The 22,217-nt window shown below is 44.0% G+C and overlaps 1 protein-coding gene and 1 long non-coding RNA gene across 3 annotated transcripts in view; one reads left to right on the forward strand and one right to left on the reverse strand.

Annotated features, from left to right (window-relative positions):
• Nucleotides 1-6,351, forward strand: part of DPYD (dihydropyrimidine dehydrogenase) — a 331,601-nt gene extending 325,250 nt beyond the window's left edge. The window contains exons 22-23 of one of the 2 annotated variants that reach the window (XM_090146313.1): nt 2,553-2,693; nt 4,936-6,351. In XM_090146313.1, coding sequence (XP_090002439.1) covers nt 2,553-2,693; nt 4,936-5,106 — 312 coding nt within the window. In that variant the 3' untranslated portion in view covers nt 5,107-6,351. The remainder of the gene's footprint in view (nt 1-2,552; nt 2,694-4,935) is intronic. The other variant, XM_031614751.2, reaches the window with a different exon arrangement.
• A 5,320-nt stretch (nt 6,352-11,671) lies between these two features.
• Nucleotides 11,672-22,217, reverse strand: part of LOC149916840 (uncharacterized) — a 31,061-nt gene continuing 20,515 nt past the window's right edge. The window contains exons 7-8 of the long non-coding RNA XR_016468955.1: nt 14,672-14,878; nt 11,672-12,684 (exon numbers count right to left, since the gene is read on the reverse strand). This is a non-coding gene — a long non-coding RNA (uncharacterized LOC149916840). The remainder of the gene's footprint in view (nt 12,685-14,671; nt 14,879-22,217) is intronic.

Here is a 22,217-nt window from a genome sequence, read left to right on the forward strand (position 1 = left end):
TTGAAACAAACAGGAGCTGAATTCGACAAGTACAATTTTTCAGCAGATAGACAACTGCAGAAACCTGAGAATTGTAGCAACCTGAAAACTGCTGAACAATTCCCAGTAAATCCATTAACTTTTCTGAGAAAGAAAAAGAAAGCACGAGGGCACGAGCAGTTCCTAAGGAATTATGTTTGATGGAGTTACTGTTCATCAGAGGGGGTATGCGAAAGGGCTGTGTGTTCAAGCTTAGTCCTTTGCAATAGCAAAGCAAAAAGTATTAGCTTAAACACTTTCAAAGTAGTTAACTGACCTTTTACAGTGGTTTAAGCAAACAGATTTTACTCCAAATTTGCAGTGAATTTGGACCGTGCACATAATCAGCTTGCACAGCTCTGTTGATGAGTGCTAACTCATTAAGCTGTGATGACTTGCTCACTTGCAGTCATCTGTCCACACTCATCATGCTGCCTTAAGCAATGTGCCATAGACATTTTATACTGGAAGAACATTAATGTTCTTTACGTGTTGCAGAGAAGAACTGGAAGGCTTTTAGCGTTGGCTGAATGCAGCCAAGGTATTTCACTTGTAAGCAAGTTAGGATTTGGCACAGAGAAAAAAATTGAACATTTTTGAACAACAAGAATATTTTCCCTATCCTTCCTCCTGGGTTTAGAATATGGCTGAATTTCCTACCTCAGCAGAAATTAACAGCAACCTCGTAGATCCTACCACTGTATCCAGTGAGATACAAGATTTATCTCATGGTGTAAAGACACTACTGTAACTTAGTTGATGAAGCCAGGCAAATGGAGATGATGTTCAAAGCTCTCAGCAGTCTCAGGAAGAAAAGGTAGAACCAATTTCTATATTTAATCCATGTAACAAAGCTTTTCCTTAGAATTAACACTGATAAAGCTGTGTTACCTTATTCCTCTGATGTGGCATAGGAAGGATTAGTGATGCTTAGCTCATCTGAAAGTAAGGCTGCTCAGAACAACATATGCAATGAAAATATTAGGTACTGGAATCCAGAGCTTCATTTTTCTATTTGACAATTGAAAACTATAGTGAGCATTGTGTGTTTGTGATCACAAATTACACAGTTTAACTACGGTATGCTAGAAGACATTGAAAACGGTTGGTAGTCTTTTTTTTTTTTTTTTTTTTTTTGACTGATGGGAATAAGGTAAATATTACTTCCTAAAAAAATATTGAGAAACAATATGAAAATAAACTCTTATCATGTTTCTTGCCACTGAAAGACCAAAGGTAAATACTTTGAAGCTTGTAATTCTAGGTAGACTTGTCTGTGTCTCATTTTTGGCTTGATCTCTAGCATTTTTCAATTGACTTTTATCAAATTCCCCAGTTAAAATCATAATGACTTCTTCATTTATTACAGCAGTGTGACTTTGAAGCCAGGTCTGTGCACCTAAAATTCAGTAAGATTTTTGAAATATCTAACAGTTGTGCCCCTTTTTAAAGCAAATGTAGAATGTATTCTTGCATCACATAATGTGCATTTATTGAGCTCAACTTTATTTTAACCGTGTAGAACCTTGCACCTAAGATCTAGCTTGTTTTCAGCATGAGAACTGTTGTCAAAGCATACTTAGCAAACTCAGAAAATATCCAGGCAAGCAATACCGTACCTCAGAGGGAATCTTGTATAATGCAGTGATGTTCACCATCTGTGCTATACTTCCGCAAGTTAAGCTGATTTAACTGAGGGACATCTATCGTCTATAGAACCTGGGACTCGTCCCATCCCTGCCTTTCATTCAGCACAGTTGAACTGCCACTGAACTGTGCAGTTTCCCTTTACATAAAGAGCAAATGATTTGCATCAGGTAGGTCCCCAACAATTTCTTTTAGAGGGCACGTCCTCTTCTTACGGTGCGTACCCACACTGTGTGTGTCTGCCATGCACGTTTATTTTTGCAGCACAGGTGTGCACATTTGATGCCAAAAAAAGCTTTTCCTGTGTAGTTAAAAGAACTGAACCCAAACTTGCAGAACAAGACCTACATCTTATTTCTGTACAATATTTGCAATAATCTGATGATCTTCATGGCATCTGGGCATCCTTCTTGCTAAAGAAAGAAAAGCAATTATTATTCTCAGTTTATTCAAACTTTTCTTGCTATGAGTTCTCAAATCTGTGCTAATGAAAAATGAGCAAGGATGGTCAGATTGTCTGCAGCATGTTACTCCTGTTTTGTGCACCATTTTGTTTCCTGAAATGTCACACAGTAATGGTAGAACATGGACAGATAAAATAGTATGTTCAAAAGTACCACATATGTAAGCTATTTGTACAATGTATTTATGTACAGATAGATACTTTTAGAGCTGCAGCCTACATTCAAAATGTACCTTTTTGAAGGTTTCTTTGTATTTTACAGAATATATGAGAGTTAACAAATTGGAAATTTATAAGAAAAATCATAAACATCTTCACAATACCTGGCCAATTTTTCTATATTAAAGTACTAGAGAGTGCTCCTGTGCAGCTATAGAAACAGCTTAGGTATCTTCTAAATGAGTCAATAATTTTTTTTCCCTAGGATGTAATTGGAAAAGCACTGCAGTATATTGGAACATATGGTGAGCTCTGCAACACAGAGCAAGTTGTGGCTCTGATTGACGAGGAAATGTGTATCAACTGTGGCAAATGTTACATGACCTGTAATGATTCCGGCTACCAGGTAAGAGCACAGCTGTAATTAGCAGGAAGGCACAATGAGTTATCTTTCTGCTGCTGGGAAGAAAGAATCCACCTTCTGTTAATGAGCAGGTGGCAAAAGCAGATGTCTAAAACACCGCATTTGCGCCCCAGTGTGCTCCCAGGCTATGCCATACGAGCCCTGTCAGAGCTGTTTGCTCCACAGCACCCAGTGCAGCTTCTCTGGGGGGCTACACAAGGATGGGACCGCGTCTCTCTGCTCAGTCTGGGTCACTTTCCTGGCCTCTCCCTAACCGCAAGTGGGAATGGGGTTCTTCCTGTGAGGAAGAAAATGAAGGAAATCCATGTTAGAAGGGTCAGGAAGACAGGAAAACTCCAGGGAGACCTGAGAGCAGCCTTTCAGTATCTTAACAAGGGCTATAAGAAGGGGACGGGTTCCTTAGGAGGGTCTCTGTGGAATCTTTTGTGCATTAAACAATGATTTCTACAGTATTTTTTGCATTCATCGCATTACATGAAAGATTTGTCAAAGACAAATACTTTAACTGAGCAGTGAGTCTCCTCAGAACACCAAGACCTTTTGTTTTTCCTTAATTCAGTTTAATCAATATTGTCTGATGACTTACTTAACTACATACAGCCAAAGAAGGAAGTCTTCCCATCTAAAATCAGCTCCTGTGATTAAAACAACTGTCAGAACAAAGATAGACATGTTTTGTCCATTGATATGAGAAATCCAATGCTGCATTTCTACAAGATTAGATGATTAGAGTAGTCTTTATCTAAATTTCTTTTTGACACTGTGATCTTCACTGCTTTGCATTACATTTCCCAGCAAAAGGAGACTAGAGTTCTTGGAGAGCAAAGGACTGTGTCCATATTTAGTGCAGCTTGCTTTTCTATAACTGGAAAAAATTCAGTAGCAAAGGCACCAAAGTATAAAAGCCTAGGAGGTTCTTTTAGCACAAAAAGTATTTTTCCTTAATTGTTTAAGGAAATGGCAAATAAATTAATTGCAGAGAATCGCAAAAAAATTCTTAATTGCAAAGAAGTCAGAAGTCCCACATACCTCAAAATATCTGCTTATATTTGTTTCAAAATATCCACACTGCTCAGCAGAGCTTCCATCTTGTAGGGCTCCAACAGAAGAGCTTTCCCTAACTTGAAGGTGGCACTGCAGTCCAGTACTCCATCTCTTTGAAACTCCTTAATGATGCACATTGTTACTGGGGAGAAAGGAAGGAGTCCTAAATACAAACCAATGTTTTCTTTGTCCTCAAGCTGAATTAAAACACGCAGATTCGAGGTGTTTTGTACCTATTTTGTGCCCTCACTTTTTTTGCATCCGTTGCATCACTTTCTCCCCTGCAAAACCCCAAATGCCACAGGTGTGCCCTGGAGCTGCCCCACAGATCCACCCGCTTGCTCCCTGGCTGCTGGCAGTACCTGGGGACATTTGCAGGCCCAGCTTGGTTGCTGCAAACATGAGAGTTTGGTTTCCAGGCCTGACCTTGTCTTCCTAAAACTCTTTGATTTTCTACTGTTTTTTTTTTTTGGTTTTTTTTTGTTTTTTTTTTTTTAACTTTCCTAGGCTTGTTTCTTAGACACGGAAGCTTTTGCGGTTTTGTGATGCTTTTGTTTATGTTTTTAATTGCCATTTCCATTATACCAGGAGCTTATTTCATTGAGACTTCAATTGTTATTTCACATTCAAATTCACTTATCACACTAATTGGTAATGAGGATTCACTGCATGGAAATGTGAGAAAAAAAGAAAGCTCTGCCTGCCCAAAACTCAGATAGTCCTCTCGAAGACTTGCAAAGGAAAATAATCACAGAAGGCACAGCATGGTGTGTTTCTCCCCACTTTTTATTAAATTGTTTGTGCTTTGCTGACAATAAAAAACCAGAAGAGCCCAGAGATGCCTGCTGTCAGCACTGCTCTGTGGCTACGGGCGTGTGCCAGTGTTCCCTGGCAGAGGGCTGTGCTGACACTGCCTCTGGACAGGGTATTGCCCCTGTGAGCCTGAGCTGCAGGGGCCGGAGTCATCCATTGCAGCCCGTCCTGGAGGCTGAGATGGCGTTCCTAATTGCAGAGAGTCAGGGGGCTTCTTCCCTGCCAGCCCAACAGTTGCTATAGCTGCAGCACCGGAGCGCACCAAGATGTCTCCAAGAGCTGCACTGCAGGAAATGCAGGCACTGAAATGGGAGCGGCTCTGACCTTTCCCGCAAGGGGCATCAATAACGTGCACTCCCGTCCGCAGGCTATCCAGTTCGATGCCGAAACCCACCTGCCCACGGTCACAGACAGCTGCACGGGCTGCACCCTGTGCCTCAGCGTCTGCCCCATCATCGACTGCATCCGCATGGTTCCCAGGACCACCCCCTACGAGCCCCGGCGAGGGCTGCCCCTGGCCCTGAGCCCCCCGTGCTGAGCCGTGCCGGCCCTGCGCTGCCTCACCGCCACTGATCTGCCTTCTAATTAAACCTCAAAATCAACCTCTGTGAAAAAAAAAAAGTGATACTGGGAGTCATTACAGTGAACTCTCTTTTTTCCAGTTATTATTTTTATGACAATTAGGTTCTGAAATTACAGAAAGGCAGCAATTAGGTGGCTGTAGCTGTCAGTTGTCCACTGACTGAAATGTAACTTTTTCCTTGCGATTTGTGCCATAATTTCAAAAGTCCTCTGTAGACTGTTTAATCTCTGTGTAATTTCTGGCTGTAAATATAATTAAGAAACCATTTTTAATGAACTACAAATCAATGTACAAGCTAACTGTTTTCAAGGAGGCATTTTGTAATTAAACATTACATTTCGTTTTAAAAGAGTTTCTTAGAAGATGTAATTAACTACACAGCATTCAAACAAAGCGATGTTGCTTCTATTTTTCTATGGGAAGAAATGAAAGGGAATTTAAAATAGGATTTAAGAACTGGATTAATCACTTTCAACTACTACAGCATATGGTAGTGTATTTTTATAATCCTTTCTAATTCTTTCTCACACCAGTCACTTAATAAGAATAAATTTGCTGTGCACTGACACATGCTGAACTCTTCAGATTTGGTGTTGCCTGGGTAGCATCATCCTTACTTTTTCCCCCCAGTGAACACTTATAACATCTATCTACAAACAGTTAAACCAGCTTATTGCAAAGCCCAGGTTTCATTTTAGGATTTGGAGAAGGGGCAGTATGTTTTTTCCAAGCTCATCCTCTAAATAACTTTTTAATTGTGCCAATTAATGTTCCGGAATGTACATGATACAGGTCAGAGATCTGATTAGGTGCAATTGGAATACACACCCTGCAAACCATGTTTGCCAAACGTAGTGTATAGGGCAAACTGGCAAGATGATTTCCCCCATTGCCAATTCTTCATACTTAGTGGTTACGTATGGTTACAGTGATTTCACAACCAAAAAGAAGTACAGATTTGTCTGTCTTACTGAACAACACCTCAGTATTAATCCATTTTTCATTCACAGTAGGAACTTTCTAATATGAATGTATTGCTGTCAGCTTTACTCCACTTAAGAATATAAAGCCTTTAGTTTCATAATAATAATAAATGATCTACTCATTCAATTTCTTATACCCCATATTGCAATCGGCAAAAGCTTTGATTAAAAATATTCCCTAACTCTCCTGGATTATGATTTGTGCAGCAAATTACAAATAAATGTTGAAACCAACTTGTTGGTGTTGAGTTTTTTTTTGTATTACTTACAAAGCAGAATTTTATTTCAGAGACTTGTCAGGTGGTGTTTCGTGATCTCTGTAACGCACTCCAGGAATCATTAATGAATTAATTTACGTGTTCATTATTCCACTAATTGCCTGTAGTGCAGAATGCAGCATGCTCTTTGCCCCTGTTTGGTGTTTCTTTGTCTCCCGTTGACGTGTCTTCCTTTTGCATCCTTTTCCCCACACTTAAGGCTCACCTTGTGACATCCCTTGGCAGGCTCAAGCCCAAAGTCTCCACTAATAGCTTTCTCTTCATACTTCTCCTCACAGTTGTGAATTTTTCACACTTGAGTAGTAACAGATACTGATTAGAAAATATTTGCCTGAAACTCACTTCAAGCTCTTGGTCTTCTGGTAGCTCCTTCTCTCACATGAGTAATAGGAGACTCAGAGTAAGAACAAGTTGTTTGGTGAGTGTTCGGGGTGAGGTGTGGGTGGTCTCAGTCTTCTTTCTGAGAAGCTGGTAGATAAGTACTGTGCTCTTGAGCAGGGCAGGAAAAAATCAAATCCAGGTTTTCTGCAGGTAGCTCTTACATGCTTAGTTAGCAGACACAAGGAACAATGCCTATCCTATCCCAGGCTGTTACCATCTACTTCTTACTTTGTATCCTATCACAATCTTCAGATGTGATAGACGCTGTCCCTTCCTCTACTGAAAACATCACATCTGGTAGCATGGCTCCTTTCAAACATGGACGATTCTGTGAGACCTGATTCAATTAAGTGGCTAAACATAGGTATTTATACATCACAAATGTAGCAAAAAAAATCAGAGCTTTTCTTGTGATAATCAGTATTCCCAGGATATCCAGTTTTCCTAAGTTGCTATAAAGTTATCTTGGGAAGATTAGTGATATTCTGAAAGTTATATTGTTCAGATTTCTTTCTTGCCACCCACTCTCTTCCCCACTCCTCCTCTCCCAAGTCCATTAACAGTTTCCGGAAATGCATTCCCAAAGGAATGTGGATAATTTCTACCTCTGACAGTCAGCGATATATCTCTGTGTTGCTGGAACTTAGAGAAATGGCCACATTTAGGTCTCCTGCAGGTCTTCAGCCATCAGTCAGGTGAGGTGTTAACAGTGGGTGGAGTTAGATACAAAAGACCTGGGTTTTGTAGGTTTATGCCTTCATCTTGGGGAATCCACCCCACTGAGCACATTCAAGAACAAGGAAGATCTGATTCAAGAATCAGTAAAATCTGGTCCATTTTGCAAATGCTGTAGCCAATTATTTAAAAAGGGATATGAATTTTCAAAGCATAAAAGGTTCCAAATTAATTTCATATATTTCAATGATTTATCTCCACATTTAAGGAATTATGTATTATTAAAGGCATACTGAGCCAGATCCTGCAACCCTGACCCTCACAGCATTTAGACACGTTGTCCTGTTGATTACTGTTATAAAATATTGTAAACTGTATTTGACAAATTAAATAATGATAGAAATGCCACAGCCCATCCTCCTCTGCTGCACTAGCACATTCTTATTCACATCATATTCCTGAGCTGAAAAAGCTCCCCATGTTCAGTGCATGCTCTTCAGTCCAAGAAATACTTGAAAAGTCTGCCAAATCTGCTTGTGTGAATCCCAGTGCACTCATACACGTTCATTGGAAAAAGAGATGTTTTGCCTTGCTAACAGGCTATACAGGCAGTTTGGTTTTTGGCCTCTAGGATGAACATACACAGTATTTCCAAGGCACAGCATTGGCAACAATAATAGCTGCACTTGAAAAATTACAGAGGATTTTTAAAATATGTATTTTTCATGATTTAAAATGAAACATTAATTTGGTCTTTTAGCAAAATTAAAACCAGTGTTTGTGCACGAACCTGATGGGCAGCTTATATTTCCAGTGTTGCAGCCAATGTATTTACGCATTGCTCTGATGCTTTACCATTTCTTAGAGGAGGACTTGTTTGCAGACACCCATTTGCTTGGTCCCTAAAATTGGGCAGGAGAAACACACAGGCTACCTGTCTGGAGTCACTGCCCTTCTACACTGTCTCTTCAAGGACACAGGAGAGGGCACCCATGGAAGAGATGTCTCAGCAGCCCCAGAGTGGCTCACTGTCCCTGCATCCCTCTCCCCATCTTCCCATATGTATTGCAGTCACTTTGGTTCCTCCAGCTTTGTTATCTCAATGTGGCAAAAGAACTTGCTAGTTCCAGACAAACTAGCCAAACCCCAGCTGAGCAGCAGCAGCCCCATGCTTCATGAAACCACATTCTTTAACACAGTCCAAGACTGTAGCCTTAGAAATATAATGGTAAGCATGGATATTTCCTGTCAAGAAGAAGATCCTGCCAACACGTTCTGTTTGTATGTTTCCTAATTTATCTACTGTAACAGTGAGGTTGGGTACACTGTTAAATTTTTATATTTTTCAACATTTCCTAGTGGAAAATATTTTTTTAAATAAAATATTTATTTTATTGGCAACAGTTTCCCTTCACCAGGATGCGCCACTTCTTTGATGAACTGTGCAAGATAAGTTTTCATTGGCAACATCTGGCAACCTGGCAGAATCTGTAGGCAGCTGGATTGGTAGTTGTAGTGTCGCTGCTGGGCCTTTCAGTTAATTAGGCTGCTTATGGGCCATCTGGGTCGCTCGTCTCTGCTGTTGCTATTTTTCTTTTCCGAGGAACTGTGCACTCTGTGGTCATTTCTTCAAGAGAATGTGCCTGCAGCCTTTGTGGCTGGGCTTCCCTAGCTCCTCTTGTTTTACACCAAGCACATGACATTACAGCACAGTTAAGGTTGCTCCTTGGTATGACTGCCAGCCACCTCAGGAGTTCTTTGCTTGCATTTCAGCCAGAGAAGAGGCAAACACATCGGGTGCCTCCATGGGCAGCTCACATTTTCTCTGCCTGCAGGCCTCCCCAAGGCCACAATTCTCACCTGCAGGGTCCGGAGTCACAGCCCTCCTTCTGCTCACTGAGCACAGGTTTAGGGCTCGTCTCTGAAGTCTCTATATGTAATTATTGAGAAATAGTGTTTGGGGGGAACCAAACTCCCATTGTCATGCAGATGAGATGGCCTGCAGATGAGAGGCAGCCCTTCCTTTGTGCAGGTGCACTACAGAGATCTGTAAGTCTGAGTTTAGCAACAGGCAGAGCCTTCTGCCACTCGTGTGGGTGTACTGCATTCTCATTTATTTTAGGAAGGGTGAGCGAGAGGATGTTTGACAACTCTGATGCTAACAAGAGAGGCAAAGTGAAGGGCAGAGATGCTTGGCTGCATGGCCATCCCCATCCCGACGGAAGCAGCAGGGCCATATGGTGCTGACTGCCCCAAGCAGGGGCTGCAAGGGCTGCCCAGGGCCCTCCTGCTCTGCTTTGGCTTCGTGAGATTCAGTCTGTCCTCTGCGCTGCTGCAGGGCCCCAGTCAGCCCTTGCATCACTTTGATGTTAGAACAAAAACAAGCACTGTGGAATTCCTTTTTTGAAGCCTTTAAGAATTATTTATATTATTTGAAAAAATAATGTAAAATGCAAGTGAAATAGAAATAAATTCTACTTTGCATAAGGATAAATATGTATCGGGGCGGTAAGCAAAATTATGTCTTGGTGTCTCAGCCAGCTCTGCAGTGATTTCCTGCACAGTCACGTGATGTGTAATTGCAGGAACTTCCCATTGTATATATTTGCTGTTTCACCATCGCATGAAGAACGGTCTTTTAAAAAGCCTCACTCTGCACTCTATCGATCTTTTCTTTTGATTGTGTGTAGGTAAGCCCCTTTTGTAAGTTTTATGAGGTGCAAACATATATGCTATTTTATGCTACCAGTCTATTTATTGGATTAGCTTCAGGATTTGATGCAAAAGCTTAAGATGATATTGAAAACACATATCACTTCTATTGTAGCTAAGAAAATCAGCTTTAGAATTAGAGAGACCTTGTAGCAGGCATTATGTATAGCCCTTTAGCTTTTTAGCAAGGCTGTTCTTCGTTGCTATAGCAACCGAATTAAGCATTTCATTAATATAATGGAATAAAACACATTTATTCATTTTTGCACTCACGGGTAATCCACATTCAGCTTTCAGCATACTTGTCAAGCTGTGTCCCTTTCACCTCAGCCCCTGATATTTCCTCAGCGTTTCCAAAGGGCTTTTATTTTAATTTTTCCTCATTGGGGAGAGAGTGAGCTGTTGGTTTTGAAGAATGTTATATTTTTGTAATTAAATTTACCTCCGTTTCATTGGCTAGCTTCCATTTAGCATCCCTTAAGTGGCAAAGCAGACTTCACAGGCAGCATTCGGCGCGAGGAAGCAGAGGTGTTCTTCACAACAGAAAAGAACAAATCATTTAAAATACTGAAGGCCCCCTGCCCACGCGCAGCTCGCAGGCTGGGCTTGGCGTGGTGAGTCCTACTGCAAATACTGACAGTACTCAGCTGTGTGTGCTGCCCAAACATTCCCGGTGCTGAACTGCAGTGTGAGAAGCAGATGGAGTGCTACACTCTTTGTTTACCCTGGTTTTAATGTTTCCCAAGCCATGCCCACACTTCGTGATGGTTATTGAAATAATGGCTTAATTAAAACAGTAAGCTCACCATCAGCACAAGGAAGCAGGAGTGCTCCACGCATGTGGCATGGCAGAGGCAACACCAGCCTGTGTTTACATTGCTCTTCTCAAGAAGTGCCACTTCTCTTCTTCCTCTGTGCTTCGGCCCTGCAGAGCTGGTGCAGCGTGAGTGGGGCTGTGCTGAGGCATGCCCTGTCCCTTCCAGGTCAGATTCTGGCCAGCAGAAGCAATGAAAAGCAGGACTACCAAGGCAGATAGGGCACAGTCTGCCATCGGAGACCTCCTCAGCTGGCACATGCCGCCTGCTAGTGGCAGTGTGGCCAGGTGACATGTGTTGGCTGTGTGTCAGCAGCCAAGTGCCCAGCTGGGTGACAGTGATACTCCAAGACTGGGCCTGCTGGTGTCACCAGCGATGTGACAGTAAGGACAGTACTCAGGCAGACACCAGTTCCAGGCTAGTACTTAAGTGACTGCCCTTCCAAAGCGTGGACCGGTGCAAAATTCATTGGCCGAAGTGCAGCCTGTGAAATTCATTAGTATTAATAATTCCACAACTGAAGTCACAGCAAATGAAACAGAGTAGCTAATGCAGAAGGTTGGGTTGGTTGGTTGTCTTCTTTTTTTTTTTCCTCTTCATAGATTTCTGAAGTTAGCAATGTGAAACTGGAGTTTTACTGGAAACAGAGCAGATGTGTAAATGATTTTGAGAAACGAGTTAATTAACTTTGAATATATAATCCCTTTCATTAAAAAGACAAGGCATAGAAGTAACTGCACAATAGCATATTGCCTTCTGTAAGACTGTTCATTCATTGCTGTTCGAGTGAATGTATAAATCACATAATCTACAAGGGCCGGTAGGTTCTATGCCACTCACATGTGCTGCTTTCCCTACCTGAATTACATGGTAAGTGCTTCCTCCTACGTGGCTCATTGTGTGAGATGTGCCCCAAGCCCCCGGAGCAGAACGCTGTGCAGCTGGGAAGGGAAAGGCCCACAGCCCGCCCTGCACACAGCACCTGAGCACAAAGGCTCTGTGCATGCTGCAGGCAGCGCTGGGGCCACATCCTCCTCCTGCCTTTGTTTCTCTGTGCACTGAGAGCACTCTCCCAGCTGCCCACTAGCACAGCACTAATTTAATTTTACTGGCGCTCACTGTGATGCTGGAGGTGAGGCATTGGAATGAGTGAATGTCGTGTTAATGATAAGCCTTTGAATCAATAGCCTACTTTTGGGCAACTTGTGATTTGGTGTAAGTTTAGCCAGAAGAACATCTCCTTTAGCGGTTAACAAAGAGCTTGTGGTTTCCAACAGCACTGCAGCCAAACAGTAGAGGTCTTTCTGCACGCAGAGGCTAGCAGTGGCACAAGGACATCCACATGCCTGTGGGTTTTTTTCAACCTTCGCAATTCTCTCCTATGCTTCAATACAACATGGCACTTCTTAAAATAACAGATAGGTGCTTCCAATGTTTGAGAAATAAGGCAGAGTGGTTTGGGTTGAGGCCCTCACCTGCAGCCCATTGGAACTCCTCTTGTCCAGGCAAGAGGAGAAATAGCATTTAAAACCAAGACACCCAAAGAACAGGGCCGCACAGCCACTTCCCCTGTTCCCTGGCACAGGCTCCGGATTCCCAGGACTGAGGAGCAGCACTGCCCAGAGCTGCAGTGCATCGCTGCTATGGGGAACCTGGCAGTCCTTGTCCGCTCTTAATCTCCTTCTGCATCTGTAAAATGAAGGTTAAAAACTTGCTTGCCTCTCTCCTGAGGGCTGTTGTATGGTTGATTAACACTTGAACAATACGCTGCGTCTGTTCCAAGCTGGATATTATTTCACCATCTAGAGCAGAGCCTCTATAAATCAAGCCGTAGTGGCTGGCCCAAAGCCAAACAACCAGGTGAGAAAGAGGGCCGCTAAAGGCACTCTCTACAGCCCAGCAACAGGCACAGAGAATGGCCGACGGCTGCTGCCCTAGAGCGCTGTCGGAGCGCCGGCAGCCGCCTACGAGCAGAGCCAGCCCCGGGCCGGGCCGCTGCCGGGGGAAGGAACGGCTGCGGGCGTGCGCCGACGGCCGCCTCTCTTTCCCGCAGCAGAGGGCAGCGTTTCTCCAGGTCCCGCTAAGAGGAGAGGGGAGCGCCCGCTCAGCGGCTGCGGGCTGCGCGGTGCCCCGCTAATTGCTGGGCTCGGCTAATTGTTGGAGGCAGAAGTAGTCTAACGCGAGATGCGAGCTACCTCCTGCCTTACAGCCCGTAGCCAGTACCGCGGAAAGCCTGCGCACTCGGTGCGGCAGGACTCTCCAAGCTGAACTATTTTCCCAACAGCCCGAGGGCTTGAGGCGGTACCCACGATCCTAACGCTTGTGCTGTGACAGACGTCGCATCTCTGGCCATACATAAACGTTTGAATACCGCCTTCCCCTGTCATCTGCGTTGCCCTTCGGTAATGAAGAGAGGTGTAACCTCCAGGTTAGGGCAGCACACACTGATGAGTAACTAATTCAGAGAGATTTCTTTCTCTACTTGGATGCCTGGATTCATCCCAGTTATCTATAGTAGGATTTGAGGCCTTAGAAGCAAACTGTTTCCCCCTGGTAGCTCACCACAGCACCTGGGACTTGGCAGCAGCTCCCTTTTGTCTGCTGCGACAACTCAGGTGTGGGGCCATTCGTTACAACGTTAATTGAACTTTCCAATGCACATGGGTGTGGATGAAGCAAGAGGCCAGCAAGGGTCTGGATACCAGAATAAAATTAACATCACAAGAAGAGAAAGGAAAGTGTTACTGTTATACCAGTGCTGCTGAATTGGCCAGACGGAGCTAAAAATAGATGGGAGATGTCTGTATTATAGCAGAACGAGGATGACTTCATGCTACTTAAGCTGAAATGGTATTTTGCTGCATGAAATGTTAGGTGTATAAACAGTGCCTTATACGTACTCATCTGCAATATAGACATGTTTTTCTACGTACGTTCTATATAGTACAAATTTCATAGAGGTCTAGACAGATGTTAATTATTACTCATTGCTATGTTTCTAAGCACATCACTTGAAACACTGATAAAAAGCTATCTGTGGATCTAGCTCCAAGGCTAGCTCCAAATACTTTGTCTGTAGCGTATGCAGCCCAAAGCCTAGCTTTGAAGGGGGGTGGGTGTCAGCAGCACGAAAGGATGCGCCACTGAGTTGCCTGATGAGAGCCAGCTTTGCTTCGAAGTTCTGTGCAGCCCTGCTATGGGGTAACAGAATGGCTGTCAAGGCCCGAGGAATCCCTACTCACTATACGAGATGAATTTCCTGCCCTTAAACTACCAGCTTGTAGGTCTGCTCCTTTTCCAAGGCCAAGCCTGTGCCTAGACTGAAAATAACACAAAAAATCTGTGCTATCCTCTAGCTTCAAATAACTCCTTAGGGATCCATCCCTCTATGTGATATCTTCACTTATCAGCACACTGCCACCAATACCAACCCATCAGGACAGTACCGACGTGAAATCCTAACCTCACATGGGCGCTCAGTACACCAAGAGAAGAGGTGCTGAGGCCGCTTCCTCACCGCCAGGACAGAGCTCACAGACAGCCCCAGAAGCTGCCCCTGGGTTGAGTGAAGTCCCCAGGCTGCTGCCACTGCGGTGCCCAGGGCAGGGCTCAACCTCACTGCTCTGCCCACAGGCTGCAGCCTGCTGTACCCAATAACCCACAACCCCTGCCTTACCTGTGCTCACAGCCTTGCATGCCTTCCTTTGCTTTCACTGCAGTAAAAATAGCATGACTGTAAGCAACTTCCCCGACACTGATTCAGAAGCACATTACTGTAGCACAGATGTATTTGAGGGTGAACACAAAGGTATCTTCGTTCTCCATTGCTCTGAAGTCAGTGGCTCTCCTCTCCTCACCATTTCAGGACATGTCTCAATGTCATCTGTGGGAGCAAGATGGGGAAACAACCTGAATATTGGCTCTGGTAGAAATGGCTCCTCATCTCTGTTCTGCGCTGTGAATAGAGCATGCCAGAGCCAAAATGGGAACTGTGGTGCAGGTCAGTGTGGCATGCATGCAGATACTCTGATGGCTGGTTGCAATAATTACCTGTGATTATTGCACAGTTCAGCTCATGAGTCAGCCAGGCATGCTTTCTGCTTCTGAAACATCATTTCACCCCACACACCTTTCTTGACCTCATACACTCTGCTTCTTTGAAGATGCCTGTGCATTCTGTCAGCTTTATGCATTAATCACACTGCTTGCTCATTACTGCACACTCCAAATCAAAATTAACATCACCTTGTGTATTGCCGAAGCCAGCGGCTGTCTCAGAGCAGGGCATCAGGATGAACCCTGGGTCCAACAGCCTCCACAAGAGTCCAGACAGGACTGCCATGCCCTGGAGCCAGAGCCCTCTGCAGGGCCACAGGACACATGTGATGCCCCAGCTCTGCCCTCAGCCCCTCCTTTCATTTTTCCGCAGGCTGGGCACCCTGCAGCAGCTGTACATGTGGCTGGAGAAAAAGGAATGAGCTAGGAGGGTTTCATTCTTTGCTGCACTTGTTAATTGAAAAATATCACTTTAATTCAATAACAACATATGTTGAATAAACATAATAAGCCAGCGGTAGCAGAGTGGTGATGCTATGCTGTCACTTCTGCTTTAGCCTTTCGGGTTCAAATGGGTGTGTTGTCAAATGACTCCTTTATAGTATTTGCCAAAACATGTTCACAGAAAGGCTCCAGCACATGTGTACTGCACCGTGCCAAGGCCACCAAGCGTGCACGTGCCAGGGAGCCCAGTGCCCAGTGTGGGACACACTGGGACAGCACAGGAGAGGCTGCTCTGGAGAAAGGGGAGAGGGCACATGCCAGTCATTGGGACATTTCTACTGGCAGTCAGCTGGAAAGATGCAGAACTTATCTCACAAACAGGACTGCTATGAACTTGGTAAGAGCTTGCGAGTTTTAGCATTTACAGATGGCTTCGTTTGGCAGTCATAATTATTAAAGGAACCACAGATCTGAAGGGAGCTAAAGGCTGCCGGAAGAAAAATATTACAATTAGACCAACACCTCAATCCATGACTGCTCATACCTTAGTACCACCCATGTTACAAGGATGTTGGATTTTCCATGGTCAGAAGCCTGCTGTCTGTCTATTATTCCCCTCTTTAAATCCCATCAGCCAGATGTGTTGCAAAGGCTCCTGCTGCCATGGACAGGCTGGCTGGGGACACTGAGTGAGGCGGCTTGGAGCTGGGCTGGGCCAGGGGCAGCATGCTCAGCTGCAGCTTTCCAGAGGAGAGCACCTGCAGAGTGGGGCAAAACCTACATTTGCTGAAAGTACTGTTTTGGTCCAAGATGGGGCTGTTGGCAGAAGGAAATCTAATCTGCACTTCTCTCACCATTATCCTAAGAATGTTTGTTATGGATGGAGAGGTTTCAAATTCAAGCTCAGGGCACCATATCTCTCTGCAATAAAAGCTGCCCCCTGCTCCAGAAGTGGCTGCTAGCCTTTCCTGGCACCTCTGCTACTCTGCACCAAGGGGCATTATAGTTTAGCTTAGGTTCAGCAGCCACCTTAGTAGTGGGAGATCTCACTGTTGTCTCTGCATCTATTAATGGTTAATTACAGGAGAAAGAACTCCGATAATCTATCATGTGCATAAAATACAGAATTTGGCAGAGTTCCATAGAAAGTAACTGTCAGAGAACACTTGTATTTTGAACAGATACTAAGTCAGGACACCTCACTCCAACAAACAGATGTAGAAAAGGTTTAACATCTCTATCTCTTGCTGGAAGACGTTTCCATCAGCAACAGAGCAACAGTCCTTAACCACAAATTTCAGCAGAACAGCAACAGTAACAAAAAAGTTCCATTATTAAACTAACTCTTGATAAAAGTCAGATTATTTCTACAGACAATTTTGCATGCAACTACTAGATGCAATTTGCAGAGTGAGAGCCAAATTGCCATACTAATTATTTCTGGGCTGATATCCCCTCTGTGACATGGTAGCATTTGGAGAATGGGGACTAACCAACAAGTGAAGAGCTGAAGTGGGAGATTACTAATGGAGCTTCTGAGAAAGAGAAATATCACAAATACCAATGCAAATACCTCCGTTTCACATACACACTCTCGATTTGCACCAAGCCAACCCAATGCACGCAACTGGCCTACCTCTTCATCATATCTTTTTGGCACCACTACTCAGGCAACCAGCGACTACCAGTTGTGGGCACAGTACGAGGGTGGCCATGCAGGGCACTGAAACCCACCCCATGGCCAGGCCTCAGCCCTGCACACACACTGCCTGACAGTGTGCCTGACTCTCAGCTCTGCACTGTTCTGGGGAGGTGGCGGGGCTAGCAAGAAGTTCACTTAATTTGAGTCTATTAGCAGGTCGGTGTCTGCTTTTATTCCTGCTCTCTCGCTAGCAGTTTGTTCTGAGTCAATTTATCAAATTGGATGCTTCTGCACACTGCATAATATGAAATGGAATAGAAAAGCATTCCTGCTGTACTGTAAGGTTTTTACTTTCCACTCCTTTCCTCTGTCTTATTTTCCCATTTTTGCTGTTGAGCCAGTACTCTACCAAGTTTAAGCAGCATAATTTTAATCTGGCACTACAGACACAGTGATTAGTGAAAAGAAGCAGGGAAAAAAAAAGGAGTAGGTTGGTGTTAAAGACTTTTAGGTCATATTTTTCTTCTGTTAAAAAGAGAATTTATATGCATTAAAAGACTAATTACTGAAAGTAGAATATCCATTTAATATCTGATGGGAAACAAATCATCAAATTGCTTTGGATTTTGAATATCAGCAAGTTGATGGATGATAATGAGATTTGACCAAGGAAATAAAGAGTCCAAAGCCTGCAAGCAGGAGCAGCAAGAATGCAAACAATGTTTGCTAAAATGCCAGCCATTCTCCCTTTGCTGCATGTTCTACTGTAGCAGAGTCTCGAGGTCAAGGGAGCCACACTCACAGCAGGGACTACTGGGACAGACTGGATGGCTCAAACCACGCTGGCTTGAGAACACCACCAGATCAGTCCTTCATCACAACAGCATGACGGATTTTAATTTGCACCACCATAAGGTCATAGACATCTAAGACATCTAATGGCTGGCAGAAGTGCATAGGACACCAGTCACACCAACAGAGCCCTGCTACTCTGCGTGCCATGGGCCTGCCAGGCCACAGCCATTCCCAGACCGCAGGCTGGGCCTCGCTTCTCAGCACCACTCCCTGTGATGCACTCCAAAGAAGTTGCATCCATCCCAATGGAGATCTAATGTGGGCACACAGAGTTTCCTTTGATGCGAGGGGCTTCCCTCTGCCAACCAGTTGCCTCTTTCTAATTTTTTTTCGTGCGTATGTTTACATGCATTTAGTGCTGCAATTGCTTTAGGGTTGCCTCAGAGCAAAATGAACTCAGCCATGGTTTAGCCTGGCCAAGGCTAATCTCATTATAGATAATCTTGTTTACCATGTGTACTGCTCATAAAGCAATGCCGGCTGTTAGCTCATGTTCTCCCCAACAGCAGCCCCTTAAAGATACCAACAAGGGCTGTATGGGGTAGTGACAGCCCATTCCCACCCAACCTAACATCTCATCCTGTTAGGAGAAGGCGGGCAGCAACTCTCTGTGCTCACAGCCTGAAGCACTGCCAGCTCCACAGCACATCGTCTTGGCTGTAAACTCTCACACTGTGATTTCATCCCACAGAGACTGGTCAGCAACATCCTCACTGGCTTCTGGATGCCTTTAGTAACACAGTTCAACTCTGCTCCAGCACAGCCTTGCCTAAAGGAACGATACAAACCTTTTCCCCATTACCATCTCAATAATGCACCTAACACACAGCTCTCTGCCTTTTGCAGATGGCTGCAGGAGGATACATGCAAGAGGAGTACTCCTGCTGCTGGCTTCTGTTGTTTCCAATGAGGTTTCTCCCCCCAAGGTCCCCAAGGCCATGCACACACAGTACAGGGTTGAGAGCTGCCAGCCCCATGGAATGGAAGTACCCCGTGCAGCCCCAAGCAGGGAAAGCCGGCTGCTGTCCCTGCCTATATGGCTGGATGAGAAACCACTTCCTCCCACCACAGAAGCAGGGCAACTGCTCTGCATTCTGCTTTTGTTTTCTCTCCTGAGCTGTGCTTTCCGATATGTCATCAAATGCTCATACTCCTTTTGAGTTCAGCTGAGCTGGACCATGCTGCCATACTGCCAGTCTGGTGCAATAAAGGATTGCAGGACATTTTTACAGGAGGAGGCTTGTGCTCATTTAAAACAAAGGTTTATTTTTCTAAAGATCTGGACTATTTTCATATTTTCACTTTGAATCTTAGCTTGTCAATTATTTTGTGTTATGGTGTCCTAACAGGTGATGATGTTCAATTCACTGCATCATCTGTTAGTATCACCAGGTAACATAACTGCCGAAAGTTTCCTGTTTTCAGATCACTTGCTGAAGCAGCAAGGATGGCTGCCTCTTAGAACTCACTGCAAGACACTGTTTTGTCTAGACTAGTGTCTGTTTCCTTTCAGCAGTTGAGCTTGTAATTACTTTCAAATTGCAAGATAAACATGGTTGTTTATATTATTTCCTAAAAAAAGATGACCATAGTCAATATTAAATCGAGAAGTTTTAAATAAACTTTTGTAAGTTGCTTCCTGTTCTCAAACAGAAAGATTCCAAGCAAAACATTTTAAATCAGAATGTTCAGGTCTGTATCCAACATCGATTTAACAAAAGTCTATTGTTTTCTGTGAAAAAATTTAATTCCATCAAAACAATCATTTCCCATTCAGCCCCACTTGGGTTCATTTCCTAGCAGAGGTACAAGAGCTGCCCCCAATGCCTGGCTGTGGAGGGACAGGAAGATGTGATGTTGCCACTAGCACCCTCCAGGGTCATCCTGATGCACTTACTGCAGGCCAAAGAGGCATTAAGTCAGGGGAAGTGCTGCCCTTTGACACAAGGAGGCTGTCCAGGCACACTACCCCACTGCCTACACATTTCTTAAAGACCTCCAGGGATGGTGACTCCAGCACTTCTCTGAGTAGCCTGTTCCAATGCCTGACCACAGATTCTATGAATACATTTTTCTTAGTACCCCACCTGAACCTCCCTTGAAGCAACTTAAGACCATTACCTCTTGTCCTGTTGTCACTACTTAAGAGAAGAGGTTGACCCCCACCTCAGCACAGTGTTCTCTAGGGAGCTGTAGAGAGTGATAGGGTCTTACTTGATTCTCCTCCAGACTAAGCAATCCCAGTTCCCTCAGATGCTCCTCATAAGACTTATTCTCCAGCTTTGTTGCCCTTCTCTGGACACACTCCAAGGTCTCAACTATTTTCCTGGGCCCTCTCTGGTGAGGGGTGCAAAACTGAACAGAGTACTCGAGCTGTGATCTCACCAGTGCCAAACAGAGGGGGATGATCCCCTCCCCACTCCTGCTGACTGCACTGTTTCTAAGACACACCAGGATGCCATTGGCCTTGGCCACCTGGGCACATTGCTGGCTCACATTCAACTAGCTGTCAGCTAACACCCCCAGATCCTTTTCCTCCATGCAGCTCCCAACCACTCTGTCCCAAGGCTGCAGTGTGTGTGGGGTTGCTGCATAGGCATGAACACGTCTTTGAGCAGCCATAAGAAAGGCACATCTGAAGCATGAGCATGGCCAGAGAGCAGAGCCACCGATCCCTCCCATTTTTTTTGCCTGAAGGCATGCTGCCTGCAATTCACTATCAGGTGCCTTGATGTTTTCTCCAGCTTTGGCAAATGCAAACACTGTGTTGCTTTCAGTCCCTGAAAGATACATGAAATGAAGATCAGAGAGCTGTTGATGGTTTCTATACTGAGATATTTTTAATCTTTTCCAGGATCCTGTACATTATGCAGCCAAATGGCAAGGGTGATAGTTGCAGCTATTAGCAGGGAAATATTTGCAGGAATTGCATGGGGCTGATGGCTTAGCTGTAAACCCATCCTAGAGAACTTGATTGAAATTTAAAGATGGTTTGGCAGATGCTGTTATTTTCAAAGAGTGAAGACATCAAAGCATGGTTTGTACCACTCATTTTACACTCTTTATGCTCCGTATTTCATGCATTTATATGCAAGCAGTAACAAATATTAGTTTATACATTTATAAGGTGCCATTTTAAGGGATAATCCTTCCCAAAGATATATCTATCAAATACCTTAGACTATAAGGTATTGACTAAATTGTTTGTATGTAAAGGGCAAAAGGCTAAATAAGTCAATTGTTTGCCATTCTATTCATCCCTTCAACGTACAGAAGTCCCTTCAAGCACATAGTTATGCTTTACTGTCCTAGAGACTCTCTGCAGGAACAGAATACTTGATAAGCACTGTGAATATGTAAAAAAAAAAAAAAACAAATCTATTTAAAAATGCACTGCATTGAATTTGTCTCCATTTCTTTCCCATGGCTTCAGCAAGGACTAAAGAGTAATCCATTGCATTTAGAATTGGTTATTCCTGTCTAATATCAGTTAGAAAAAGAAAACAAAATTCTTCTTTACCCATCTTATCTTCAACTATGATTTTTCAGGTTTCTTGGTCTCCAGTGCCAGATTTAAAAATCTGGATATTTAAAGGAATTACATTGAGCTCTACTACAGCTTTCTCTGCAGGTTTTGTCAGCTATTCCAACAAAAGCAGTAAATAGGGAGAAGCCGAGGACCTGGCACACTACAAATGAGGCTGGAGATGAGCACTCAGAGCTGGGATGCACCCAGGCGAAAGAGGCCAGCAACAGAAACGATGGATGCAGCTGGGGCAGGGCGGGGGATAGGGCTTGCTAGGGTAGCATTTCACTTTAAGAAATCCAGAAATATGTCAGCATCTTGAAATTTGGAGACCTGGAAAGTGGTACTACATGATGACTTCAGAATCTACCAAATGAATCCCATGAGGACAGTTTTCAAACTTAAAAAGACAAAATATTGACAAAGAGAAATGATGTTGTATATGCTACTACCCTGGCATCCCTCATTCATAAGTGCTTGGGCATGGACTGTTCTTCCATAGAGATGCACATTCAACATTGCAGACCTAAATAAAAACATGGCAGAAGGTGCCGAGCAAACCTGGGACTGATGAAAGAACCAGAGAATATGAATGGAGTGAGCAAAAGAGACCACAGAGAGATTCAGAACGTAGGCCAAGCTCACACCGCACTTGCAATCAAGTGTTTACTGTCTGCCCCAGAATCACTCTGCTCCCAT

This window comes from Phasianus colchicus, chromosome 9 (assembly GCF_987193195.1).
Source record: "Phasianus colchicus chromosome 9, bPhaCol1.hap1.1, whole genome shotgun sequence".
In the NCBI taxonomy this organism is placed as follows: Eukaryota; Metazoa; Chordata; class Aves; order Galliformes; family Phasianidae; genus Phasianus; species Phasianus colchicus.